The sequence below is a fragment of the Alosa alosa genome, chromosome 2 (genome assembly GCF_017589495.1).
Source record: "Alosa alosa isolate M-15738 ecotype Scorff River chromosome 2, AALO_Geno_1.1, whole genome shotgun sequence".
NCBI lineage: Eukaryota > Metazoa > Chordata > Actinopteri > Clupeiformes > Clupeidae > Alosa > Alosa alosa.
The window spans coordinates 37,738,440-37,752,417 of record NC_063190.1 but is presented as its reverse complement, the minus strand read 5'-3'; the positions used below and the strand labels follow the sequence as shown (position 1 = coordinate 37,752,417).

General features: G+C 45.6%; 1 protein-coding gene across 1 annotated transcript in view; it reads left to right on the top strand.

The window, feature by feature from the left end:
* Positions 1-13,978, top strand: part of LOC125285667 (neutrophil collagenase) — a 30,493-nt gene that overhangs the window by 16,459 nt on the left and 56 nt on the right. The window contains exons 6-10 of the mRNA XM_048230207.1: positions 2,209-2,370; positions 2,558-2,687; positions 3,416-3,549; positions 12,867-13,026; positions 13,465-13,568. Of these exons, the coding sequence (XP_048086164.1) occupies positions 2,209-2,370; positions 2,558-2,687; positions 3,416-3,549; positions 12,867-13,026; positions 13,465-13,568 (690 nt within the window). The remainder of the gene's footprint in view (positions 1-2,208; positions 2,371-2,557; positions 2,688-3,415; positions 3,550-12,866; positions 13,027-13,464; positions 13,569-13,978) is intronic.

Genomic DNA, 13,978 nt, shown 5'->3' with positions numbered 1-13,978 from the left:
CAAGTCCTCACCATCAATATACTGCACATAATCGATGAGGACGGAGTCGTCCATCAATATAGTCAAAGTCAAAGTCAAAGTCTGCTTTATTGTCAATTTCTTCACATGCCAAGACATACAAAGAGATCGAAATTACGTTTCCCACTATCCCACAGTGGAGACAAGACATATTTTACCAATTAAGTCCACAGACAAACATAACATTCAGTAAACAATAAAAAGTAAATAAGAAGGCACATACAATGAAGAAATAAGAGCAGCAAAATTGGGTTGAAATTGTGCAATTGTGCATAGACAGTCAATTTAATAGTGCAAAAGTCAGGCCAATAAAGGGCTGAGGTAGTTCTGTTTAACTTAAGTAAGCAAGTGGCATAGTGGTGCAAGTTATGTAAGAGCAGCAGAAGTGTGTTGTGTTTTCAGGACAACAACAACAAGTTGCAAAGTGTGCAAGTGTACAAGTGGGAGTAGTGCAAGTGGAGTAGTGCAATGCAGCCATTGTGGGTCCAAAGTCAGGATGTTATGTAGCTGAGGGGTGGAGGGGGAGAGAGTTCAGCATCCTAACAGCCTGGTGTATGAAGCTGTTGGTGAGTCTGGTGGTGCGGGGGCGCAGGCTTCTGTACCTCTTCCCAGAGGGCAGTAGATCAAACAAATTGTGGCGGGGTGACTTGCATCACTCACAATTGTGGTCACCTTGCGGTGAGGTGGGAGGTGTAAATGTCTTTCAGGGGAGGAGTGAAGCACCAATAATCCTTCCAGCTGTGTTCACTATGCGCTGCAGGGCTTTCCTGTTGTATTCAGTGCAGCTTCCATTACACAGCGATACAGCTGGAGAGGATGCTCTCAATGGTGCCTCGGTAGAATGTGGTCATGATGGCTGGTGGAGCACTTGCTGCGCCTGAGTTTCCGCGGGAAGTACAGGCGGCTGAGCTTTCTTGCCAGTGATGCAGTGTTGGTGGTCCAGGAGGGTCTTCACTGATGTGCACCCCAGGAATTTGGTGCTGCTCTCTCTCTCCCACCACAGCACCGTCGATGGTCAGTGGCAGGTGTTGGGTGTGACCTCTCCGGAAGTCAACAACAATCTAGTATAAGTACATATACTTTTTTGATCCCGTGGGAAATTTGGTCTCTGCATTTAACCCAATCGGCGAATTAGTGAAACACAAACAGCACACAGTGAACACTCAGTGAGGTGAAGCACACACTAATCCCGGGCGCAGTGAGCTGCCTGCTGCAACGGCGGGCCGGGGAGCAGGAGGGGTTAGGTGCCTTGCTCAAGGGCACTTCAGCCGCAGCCCACTGGTCGGGGCTCGAACCGGCAACCCTCGGGTTACAAGTCCAGAGTGCTAACCAGTGGGCCACGGCTGCCCAATCTCCTTGGTCTTGCTGACGTTTAGCAGGAGGTTGTTGTCCCTGCACCACATGGTCAGAAGGTCGACCTCCAACTTGTATTGAGTCTCATCGCCCTTGGTGATAAGACCCACCAGAGTTGTGTCGTCAGCAAATTTCACTATGTGATTGTTGCTGTAAGTTGCGATGCAGTCATGCGTCAGCAGGGTGAACAGCAGCATACTGAGCACGCAGCTTTGGGGGGCCCCCGTGCTCAGTGTGATGCTGCTTGAGATATTGTTGCCAACACGTACTACTTGAGGCCTCTGACAGAGGAAGTCCACTGCACATAATCGATGAGGACGGAGTTGTCCATCAATATACTGCACATAATCGATGAGGACGGACTCGTCTGACACTGTTGTCGTTTCGTCCAGCTGAATAGCAAAGTTACTTTTCCTCAGCTTCTTGTTCAACTGGTTTCAGCATTTCAGTCATTTTATTAATTCTGCCTTTCTTTTTCATCAATTCTGTCTTTCTTTTTTTATCAATCCTGTCTTTCTTTTTTATCAATTTTGTCTTTCTTTTTTATCAATTCTGTAATTTTTTTTATAAATTCTGCCTTTCTTTTTTATCAATTCTGTACTTTTTTTTATCAATTCTGTCTTTGTGTTGTCCGAGAGTGGGACAGTTTTCATTTTATCAACAACAGGCAGGCGGGTTTGATTAGCTGCTCTCCAATATTGTGTGGCTTTATGTAAATACCATGATATGTTACAGACTCTTAACACAAGATGGACAAATCCCAAAGCACAAATGACTTCATTAGGAACGACAGTATTTAGGAACTCACAGGGAGTATGTGACTTGTTGCTCTTGCAGGCCATAACCTGTTTGCTGTGGCGGTGCACGAGTTTGGCCACACATTAGGTCTTCCTCACTCACCAGACCCTGGTGCAGTCATGTACCCGGCCTACAACTTCGTCACACACAGCGACTTCCAGCTCTCCTTTCAGGATGTGAAAGACATCCAGAAAATGTATGGTATGTGTCACATTTATGTATGGTATGTGTCTCACATTGATGTATGGTATGTGTCACATTAATGTATAGTATGTGTCTCACATACGTGCTATTGGTCATCATTCAAATACCAACAGGATACACAGAGCATGATATGGTGCCTGTCTGGTGTATGTGCTACAAGCTTTGAGTGTGTTGTGTCACCCAGGCGTCCATCCGGATTTTAATTTGATGGCACTAAAGCGTCCACCTCCTAAGACCCCAGAGCGCTGTGACCCTGACCTGACCTTCGACGCCGTGTGCAGCATGCAGCAGGAGGTCGTCTTCTTCAAAGACAGGTACACAGAGCGAGCCCAGAGCAGGTATATAAGGCGATCCCAGAGCAGGTGTACAGAGCAGGTATACAGAGCAAGCCCAGAGCAGGCACATAGGGCGATCCCAGAGCAGAAACATAGGGCGATCCCAGAGCAGGCACATAGAACGATCCCAGAGCAGGAACATAGGGCGATCCCAGAGCAGGAACATAGAGCAATCCCAGAGCAGGAACATTGGGCGATCCTAGAGCAGGCACATAGAGCAGGCACAAAGAGCAATCCCAGAGCAGGAACATTGGGCGATCCTAGAGCTGGTACACAGAGCGAGCCCAGAGCAGGAACATAGGGCGATCCCAGAGCAGGTATATAGAGCGATTCCAGAGCAGGTACAAAGGGCGATCCCAGAGCAGGTACATAGGGCGATCCCAGAGCAGGTATATAGGGTGATCCCAGAACAGGTACATAGAACAGGCATATAGGGCGATCCCAGAGCAGGTATATAGGGCGATCCCAGAGTCAAGCCCATGGTGCTCAAAATGGGGCAAATATTAAGCAACATGATTTAAGAACTGGTATTTGCCCCGTGGCATCCATTTTCAACGTATCCATTTTTCAGCATGCGGGGTTCCATGTAAGTCTATTATAATTAACTCTATATAAGTCACAGTACTATCAAAATTACTGTAGCCTGAAAATGTGTTTGATGCTGAAAACAACAAAACAAAATTTGAATGTCTGTGTTTTTACTTCAGATTTATGTGGCGATCACACCCACAATTTGACATGATTGGAGTGGCGTTCATAAGCAGCTTGTGGGAAGATGTACCATCACACATCGACGCTGCATACGAGGATGTGGAGGGGGGCACCATGCTGTTTTTCAAAGGTATCACCAACCATATCACGCATGCCATATCACCAAGTGCCATAAACAGTGCCGACACTCGCGACACGCATCAATGACTGGCGTAGGGCACCGCGCCGGGGCACCAAAAATCTGGGTCGAGAAAAATCACCATAATAGGTTACTAGTATTAATAACAAATAAAATATGTCTAAAGCATGTTAATATGCAAAAGCAATACAAAAGTAATATAGGCCTAGACCAAAATTAGTCGGAAAAAGGTGAATTCTGTGCGGCCCTCTCTCCAATCACCCTCTGGTGCCCTCCCCCACCTCCCAGTGGTCTGTTAGATTATTCCTCAATCCCAAATTTGGCAGACAGTAGACATCGTAGAAAGGCACTTAGGCACACGTTTATACCCGTGACGATGAAAAGAAGATGCAGAAGTGGCGTCGTCTTCATTTTTATTGCGTTTAGGCGAAAGCATTCTCAGGGGAATCTTTGTTTATATGAAGGCCAAAAAATATGTGATATTGATTGGATATGCATTCCAGACCGCTGGGTGGTGGTGTGATAGAACCCGGTATGTCAGGCGCTTGAACATTCTAATTGGACAGTTTAGCCAGAGAGGTAATCATGGATCTTTGGTTTAGCCGTTTAGACGGAGATGCAACCCGGTTGTCTTCAAAACTCTACACTCTGGAAGGAGTCTTCAGATTTTTGCGTCTTCAAGCCCTGATGGCGGGGTCGCCGTGTAAACGAAAGGCACTTATGATAAAATATTTTGTCGTCTTCCTTCGCAGTCGTTCTCGTATAAACGGCCCCTAAGAGTCGGGGGCGGCAAAAAAAGGAAAAAGAAGAGACAGCGGAATGATGCTCGCGCTTCACTTGCAGTTAAGACAATGTTTTAAATAAATAAATAAAAAAGTTTTGTAGCCCTTGCGTGTATGCATGTCTATGCTTATGCCAGGTAATACTACTACCGTCAATACACTTTGTAACGTAAACTCCTACTAGCCATGTTCATGTTCAAGTGTTACATTGCTAATGATTTTATGCTGGCTAGCTAGTTATTTTACGTTGTGGATATGGATATGGATTATGGGTTATTGAATGTGTAATGTGTGGCCTCTGACACAAGAAAAGGAAATGGTTATGTTGGGCGCCAGGCAGCATTAAAACTGCCGTGTCAGTATTAAGACCCCGTCACCCTTCCCGTTTTAAAGTTGACAAAAAAAGAAACACAACACAGCATATGGTTTTCAAGCAGGTGATGCAGTGTATTAAACAAAATGTCATTCAGTTCATGATGTCGGCGACGTCGACAACAGTTGATTAGAAGATCAACAAAACGCTACGTCTATGGCGACGCACACAAACAAAACAATAACCAAAAACAAACAAATGAAAACAAGTGGCCTAGGAGGGACTGCAGCAAGTGCTCCTGTGTGTGTGTGTGTGTGTGTCCCGGGAGGGGCTGCAGCAAGTGCTCCTGTGTGTGTGTGTGTGTGTGTAGCCTATATGGGCGTGGGGGGCGCAAGTGCTCACTGTGTGTCCTATATGAGCGGGGTCCGGAGGGGCTGCAGCAAGTGCTCCTGTGTGTGTGTGTGTGTAGCCTATATGAGCGTGTGTGTGTCCCGGGAGGGGCTGCAGCAAGTGCTCCTGTGTGTGTGTGTGTAGCCTATATGAGCGTGTGTGTGTCCCGGGAGGGGCTGCAGCAAGTGCTCCTGTGTGTGTGTGTGTGTGTGTAGCCTATATGAGCGTGTGTGTGTCCCGGGAGGGGCTGCAGCAAGTGCTCCTGTGTGTGTGTGTGTGTGTAGCCTATATGGCGTGTGTGTGTCGGGAGGGGGGCAGCAAGTCGTGTGTGTGTGTGTGTGTCCCGGGAGGGGCTGCAGCAAGTGCTCCTGTGTGTGTGTGTGTGTGTAGCCTATATGAGCGTGTGTGTGTCCCGGGAGGGGCTGCAGCAAGTGCTCCTGTGTGTGTGTGTGTAGCCTATATGGCCTATGAGTGCTCCTGTGTGTGTGTGTGTAGCCTATATGTGTGTGTGTGTGTCCCGGGAGGGACTGCAGCAAGTGCTCCTGTGTGTGTGTGTGTAGCCTATATGAGCGTGTGTGTGTCCCGGGAGGGGCTGCAGCAAGTGCTCCTGTGTGTGTGTGTGTAGCCCTATATGAGGCGTGTGTGTGTCCCCTAGGGAGGGACTGCAGCAAAGATGCTCCTGTGTGTGTGTGTGTGTGTGTAGCCTGTGTGTGTCAGGAGGGGCTGCAGCAAGTGCTCCCTGTGTGTGTGTGTGTGTGTTATATGGCGTGTGTGTGTCGGGAGGGCTTGTGTCCTATATGGGAGGCTGCAGCAAGTGCTCCTGTGTGTGTGTGTGTGTGTGTAGCCTATATGAGCGTGTGTGTGTCCCGGGAGGAGAGCAGCAAGGAAGAGATGAAAACGACGTAGGCCTAGTTGAAACCGAAGTTTTTGGAGGAGGTTTAGGGAGGTATAGGCTCGATTAGCCAGGCAAAAAGTGTAGCCTAACACTTCGCACTAATCCAATAGCACAGTACCTTTATAATCCACACGTCCATTCCCCACATCCACGTTCACTTCCAGTAGTCCAATAGGTCCATAGATTTTAGTTTACTTCCAGTAGTCCAATAGGTCCATAGGTTTTTAGTTAAAAGCGTTTCGAACTTCCACCCGAGCTACATAACCTCCGACCTAAGCGCATTGACTGAACATTCAACTCCCCGGTTTGACAGCTCACTTCCTATTTTGTTTTAAAGCGAGACTCCAGCTCATGAACTCCACCACAACTGATTGGCTAGTCAATTAGGTCACTAAGCCAGCGAACTACTTCAAGTGACAATAGTGAGGAAGTAATATGTAATAAAAGTGTGATGTAGTGAAAGTAAGTAAATAAATATATTTGTGTAGATTAAATATTTTATGTAAACATGACAGAAACGTGATTCTGTCACACTCTCCCCCTCTTAGAAAAACAGCCCATGGCTGTTAGGCCACTCTTAAGTCTCAAAACCAAGGAAGTCTTCCTCGTCAGACTCTTCCTCAAAGATGTCCAAAACCTTTTTATGTTCATAAACATCCATTTCCTCAGCTGTTGGGTAACAGGGTTTCAAATTTACAACATTGACAGTGCTTTCATCTTCTCCATCATTTTCTCGCACCACAAGGTAATTTACTGGACCTAAAGGTTGGAGAACACGATAAGGGCCTTTCCATTTAGGAGCAAGTTTAGCGGAGAAGAACTTGGATGCTTTAGATTGAGGGTGATTACGGACCCAAACCCGATCTTGGCTCTTGAAGCACACATCCCTTCGATGCTTATTGTAGTTGCGCAACTGGCGCACTTTAGCTTGTCTGCTGTTCTCCTGGGCTTTGGACTTCAAACTCTCAATGAAATGAACTACCTCATAAGGAGAAGTGTCTGGGTAAAGCTCATTCACCTGCAGTACTTGGTCTAAAGGGCTTTTAAGCTTTCGTCCTAACTGCAATTCCGCCGGGGAATAGCCAGTCGTTTCATGGACTGCAGAATTCAAGGCAAAGCGAAATTCAGGTAAGTACCGGTCCCAGTGATGGTGATTTCCTGTGACATATGAGGCGATCATGGTTTTCAGGTTTCTGTTAACCCTTTCCGTCATGTTTGTCTGTGGATGATAAGCAGTGGTTGTTTGGGGCTTGACTGCCCAATTCTCACAGAGTTCCCGAAACATGGAAGAGACAAACTGAGAACCTCTGTCAGACAGAATACAGTCAGGTACACCCCAACGGGTAATTATCTCTTTATGAAAGATCTTTCCAATCACAGGTGCAGTAGCAGACCGGAGAGGAAACAGCTCCACCCAGCGGGTGAAGTAGTCAACAAAGACCAGCAAGTGCTCATTCCTGTCTGAGCTACGTGGGAAAGGTCCCATTAAATCAACACCAATCATTTGATTGGGCCCTTTCACAATGGTTGGCTGCATCAAGCCAGCAGGCTTCTGTGTGGTATTTTTAAAACTTTGACAGGTTTTGCAGTTTCGTACAAACTCTTTCACCTCCGAGGCCAGAAAACCACGTCTTGAAGGCGCTTATAGGTCTTGAACACCCCTCGGTGGCCTGCCATTGGATGTTCATGATAAGCACGTAAGAGCTGCTCCTTCAGTGAAAAGGGAATATAGAGACAGTAATGGACCTGTCCATCAGTTGGGTGAGCTTTGCGATATACTTTGTCTTCCAAAATACCAAAGTTCTCCAGTGTGGTTTTCTCTCCATCCATAATCATTTTATGGATATTTTGAATCTCTGTACTTTTTTTCTATTCTTCCCAGATAGTGTCCAAGGAAACGGGGGAATTCGTCTGAGTCCTTTACACCACAGGACAAGACACAGGGAGCACCCGTGGGTATCCTGGAAAGCGCATCAGGGGCAACATCCAATTTCCCTTTTCGGTATTCAACAATGAAATTGAATTTCTGCAACCGCAGTGACCACCTGATTAAACGGGAGGTGGTTTTAGTGGAACTAAGGACCCACTGTAAGGCAGCATGGTCGGTTACCACAGTAAACAGCTTTGCTTCAAGGTAATGCTGCCACTTCTCCAGTGCCCATATCACCACTAGGCATTCCTGTTCTGTGGTTGAGTAATTCCGCTCTGCCTTATTCAAGGTCCGGCTGGCATAGGCAATGACTTCTTCATGGCCACCATGTTTCTTTTGAGCTAGAACAGCCCCTAGACCAACTTCGCTGGCATCCGTGTAGACAGTGAAAGGAAGCTTCAAGTCTGGATGACCAAGAATGGGTGCAGAGATGAGATGTTCTTTGAGAGTGTCAAAAGCTGATTGACATTTTTTCACTCAAACAAACGGTTGTCCCTTTTGTTTCAAAGGAATTGTCGGTTCAGCCACTTTGGAAAACCCAGGCACAAAACGGTGATACCAGCCAGCAAGACCCAGGAAGCGCTGGACTTCTTTAAGGTTGCTGGGCACGGGGTAGCCCTGAATTGATTCCACCATATCAGGATCAGCTGTAATCCCTTGACTGGAAATTATGTGACCAAGATATTTGATCTGGTGAAGACAGAATTTGCATTTTTTTAAGTTTAAAGTCAGCCCTGCCATAGAGAGTTTGTGCAAGACTGCTTGGAGGTCACACAGATGCTTTTCTACTGAAGAGGAGTAGATTATTATGTCATCGAGATACACCATACATATATTCGCTCTGAGTTCTCCAAGAACACGTTCCATTAATCGCTGGAATGTTGCTGGCGCATTTTTTAATCCAAAAGGCATTACGAGGACCACAGGAGACACCCATCCAGAGAAAGAAGGTTCTACAATACCACAGTCCAGCATTTCACTCAGTTGCTGTTCCACAATTGAGCGCTTCAGGGGGGACATCCGGTAAGCTTTTTGCTTAATGGGAACTTCGCTGGTGGTATATATGTAATGCTTTAGGATATTTGTGTTCCCTGGTTTCCCAGTGCAAAGTTCTGGGTGTCCATCTAGTAACTGCTGTAAGAGGGCCTTATCTTCCTCCTGTAGGCCAGAGTTTTTACGGCAAGCTGCACATACTCCTCAGATGTCAACTTTGGCAGTGAGGGCAGTCTAGGAGGAGGCACAGAGGAAAGAAGACTGAGAACTTGTGTCTGTGATGGTGCTGGCAGCTTGTCATCAGGAGATGTTGTCAGTGGCAAAGCACCATTGAACACTCCAGCATCAACTGGTTGAAAAGGGTAGACGGCTGAATCACATTTAAAACTGTACTGTAAGTCGGCTGCATTCACCTGAAGACCACTTAAAAACAGGAAGTCTAAACCCAACACCATAGTGTAGGCTAAGGCCTTTGAAGTTAGCACCGCCACAGGTAAAGTAAAGTCATGACCATGGAGGCTTAAGTGCAGCTCTACCACACCCAATGGTATTTCTGTCTCCCCATTAGCTAGGTACAGGGGTCCACTTAGCCATGGTTTTAACTCCTCATTGACCCTTTTAAGGTCGTTCCAGATGCTTTCTTGTATTAGAGTGAATGTTGCTCCAGTGTCAATGATAGCTTTCCCAAACCAAGAGCGAACAGAGATGGGAACTACTAGCTGCTTAGGGAAGCATGAGGTAGACACACCCGTATCTTGGCTTGTAGACTTGGGTACAATTTTCTTGTTTATTACAGTAGTCAAGGCAGTGTTGTTCCCACCCTGGTTAACAGGTTTTCGAGGTTGAGGAGACTGTTTGGAAGAAGAGGGCTGGTTTTCAGCATGTTGGTCCATAGAGGAGGTCCGATAGTGAGGGCAAGAACCAGGGCGTGATGACCTTTACATCTCCAACATGTGACTGGAGCCTTTTCAGGTGGTGTGTTTGACCCTTTGGACATGGAAGCAAGATGTCGGGCAGCTGAATGTACCTTTTCATATTCCATCTGTTGTTCAAAGTCTTTTTCCAGTTGGTGGCCTAGTCTCACAAGATCATCTACTGTAGTGACTCGTCCTCGCAGCTGGCTGGTGAGATGAGGTTTAGCATTTTTCAAAATCATTTTGACTATATCACAATCTGACATGGTCGGTTTCCATCTTTTACAGAGGGCTCTGTATGAAAAGGCAAAATCTCGGATGGGCTCATTGTCACTCTGGCGTCTCATGCGGACACGATCAGCAAGTTCATCTTCATAATCTTCAGATAAAAAGGCAGATAAAAAAGATGTCTGAAACTCATCCCAAGAGGAAACAGTCATTCGAGCAATCTCCCACCAGTCACGGGCAGTACCATGAAGGAGAGTCCTGAAGGTAGCCAGAATGTCAGCATCAGCTAATGGTTGGACAGCCAGAAAATCGTGACATTTGGACAGATAAAGGACAGGATCAGAGTCATCATGAGGTCTTCCAAATGTGGGAAATGAAAGTTTCAGATGGTCAGTCTTAATAGGAGGAGAAATCACAGGAGACCCAAAAGAAGTCCGGATTCCAGGCACTGTATGCGGATAGGTAATAGAGGTTTTCCTAGCAACAGCATCAATTCGATCATTGAGCTTCTTGAACTCACTTTCATTGTCTTGTTTGTGAACTGACAATTTTGTGTCTAGACGATTAACTGTGGTAGAGAGTTTCTCAAACAGTGCTACACACTGATCTAATTTACTGGAGAGCTGTTCTTGAGACACATATGAAGCTTCATGGCTGGCACGGATGTCCTGTTGAACTTCTAGCTGCAGCTGTTCTACCATAAACCTAAACTCAGTTAATTGATTAGCTTTGTCTGCTTCAGATTGTTCTGTCAATAAAGTTTTTATTGCCTTCAACAAGTTATCAGATTGTCCCTCCATTTTTTCATTATCATTAATCACAATGGTTTTAAGTTCCAGTCAGCTTTTGTTCAGTTTCATTAATAATAGCTTCCATCTTTAATTCCAAATGTGAGCAGTTTCGGGTTATCTCTGCCAGCATTTCTGTGTACTGGGTACTTTGTCTCTCCACTGTTTCAGTTAATTTAAGATGAGCCAAATGTCCAAGTTCTCTTCCAGGTGTTGGTAATGCTTTTGGCAGTTCACGTTGCATGACTATTTCCGAAACAAAGGATGGTGTCAATGACATGTCAGAAGAAGAATGAGGTGGATATTCATCAGGAGCAGGTTTAGGGAGGTATAGGCTCGATTAGCCAGGCAAAAAGTGTAGCCTAACACTTGGCACTAATCCAATAGCACAGTACCTTTATAATCCACACGTCCATTCCCAACATCCACGTTCACTTCCAGTAGTCCAATAGGTCCATAGGTTTTAGTTTACTTCCAGTAGTCCAATAGGTCCATAGGTTTTAGTTAAAGCGTTTCCGAACTTCCACCGAGCTACCACAACCTCCGACACAACGCATTGACTGAACATTCAACTCCCCCCGGTTTGACAGCTCACTTCCTATTTTGTTTAAAGCGAGACTCCAGCTCATGAACTCCACCACAACTGATTGGCTAGTCAATTAGGTCACTAAGCCAGCGAACTACTTCAAGTGACAATAGTGAGGAAGTAATATGTAATAAAAGTGTGATGTAGTGAAAGTAAGTAAATAAATATATTTGTGTAGATTAAATATGTTATGTAAACATGACAGAAACGTGATTCTGTCACAAATGCAATTCAACACTTTCCTTTAACGTTAGCAATCGGTGCATAAGACTAGCAATCCTTCCTCAGGTTGCTAGCTAGCAATGCTATTTCTGATTATGCTTAATCTGAGTTTGCTATTTCTTTGAGCAATCAGAGATATAGTCAGGTAACGTTAGCCTATTAGCCTAGTTTGCTTTGCATTTCAGGATGCTTTTTTGGCGTTTGTTATCAATTATGATCAAACAATCTAATTGTGTAGTGAAAAAGTAACGCTACAAGTGACACTTTCACAACGTAATGAAATGATGATTGGGAACAACTCTTGGTAAGGTGAACTTTGGAAAAACCCTGCAACTGAACATGATATGATTTTGCCAAATTAGACAGCTTTAGATAAATGTACTAGTTGTTGTTCTATGTGGTCATTTCCAAGAGGTTCATACTAGGCCAAGGGTGACATCTGTTGGTGAAACTGCAATTTGAAAAAAAACTAACTAAGAAATTCTGAATGGTTTTTATTCCTTTGGTGGTGGTGGTGGTTGGTAGGGGTGTGGGTGTGTGTGTGTGTGTGTGTGTGGGGGGGGGGGGGCACCACCAAGCATTTGTGCTTAGGGCACCCAAATGGCTAGCGCCGGCCCTGGCCATAAACACCAACACATCTCATTATCACCAAGTGCCATCAACACCAACACATGCCATTATCACCAAGTGCCATCAACACGAACGCATGCCATCAACACCAACACATGCCATATCACCAAGTGCCATCAACACCAACACATGCCATTATCACCAAGTGCCATCAACACCAACGCATGCCATCAACACCAACACATGCCATATCACCAAGTGCCATCAACACCAACACATGCCATATCACCAAGTGCCATAAACACCAACACATGCCATTATCACCAAGTGCCATCAACACCAACACATGCCATATCACCAAGTGCCATAAACACCAACACATGCCATCACCACCAACGCATGCCACATCACCAAGTGCCATCACCACCAACACATGCCATTATCACCAAGTGCCATCAACACCAACACATGCCATCACCACCAACTCATGCCATATCACCAAGTGCCATCAACACCAACACATGCTATTATCACTAAGTGACTAATATTATTATTATCACTAAGTGCCATCAACACTAACAAGTGCCATCACCACCAACGCATGCCATATCAACATCAACGCATGCCATATCAACAAATGCCATTAACAGGTGGCTTGTGTGTTATATAAATCAAAAAGTGTGTTTAAACATTACAGGCACTCAGTACTGGGAAGTCAGTGGAATGACCCTGCAAGAAAACTCGCCCAAGAACATCACTGAGCTGGGCTTGCCACGGATTCTGAAAGCCATCGATGCAGCCTTTCACCTCCGCTTCGAGCGCCAGACAGTGTTCTTCGCAGGCAGAGTGTGCTGGAGGTATCTCTAAAACATATATACAACATCCCTAAAACACACACACGGTATCCCTAAAACTCTTTATGAATGACCAGACTCTAGAATGACCAGACTCTAGAATGACCAGACTCTATTCACTTTGTGAGTGACCAGACTCTAGAATGACCAGACTCTATTCACTTTGTGAGTGACCAGACTCTATTCACTTTGTGAGTGACCAGACTCTAGAATGACCAGACTGAGTGACCAGACTATTCACCGTATGAATTAGTTTGGTTTACCAGGCTAGCTAACCCAACCAATCTGCCGCTGCCTGTGTTACACACACCCTGGTATAAATCCACCACATGAATGAATGTCAGTGTTGTGTATCAGAAGTACACAAAGCATGCATACAGTACCTGTGTCTCTCAATATATGGAAGATGTTAAGGTGCACTTGTTTGTTTGTTTTTTTAAGATATGATAACGAAAGGCACAGAATGATGGATGGATACCCCAAGCTCATCACTCTGGAGTGGCCAGGACTCAGCGGACCCATAGATGGAGCTGTGATGTCTAATGGTGAGCAGCTACTCTACAGGATGCAAACGTGTCTAAACTCTTAGTTCCTACCCAGCAATGTGTAAACAGCTCCTATGTGCAAACAGCTCTTATGTGCAAACAGCTCCTACCCAGCAATGTGCAAACAGCTCCTATGTGCAAACAGCTCCTATGTGCAAACAGCTCTTATGTGCAAACAGCTCCTATGTGCAAATAGCTCCTACCCAGCAATGTGCAAACAGCTCCTACCCAGCAATGTGCAAACAGCTCCTATGTGCAAACAGCTCCTTTGTGCAAACAGCTCCTATGTGCAAACAGCTTCTTTGTGCAAACAGCTCCTATGTGCAAACAGCTCCTATGTGCAAATAGCTCCTACCCAGCAATGTGCAAACAGCTCCTACCCAGGAGCAAACAGCTCCTATGTGCAAACA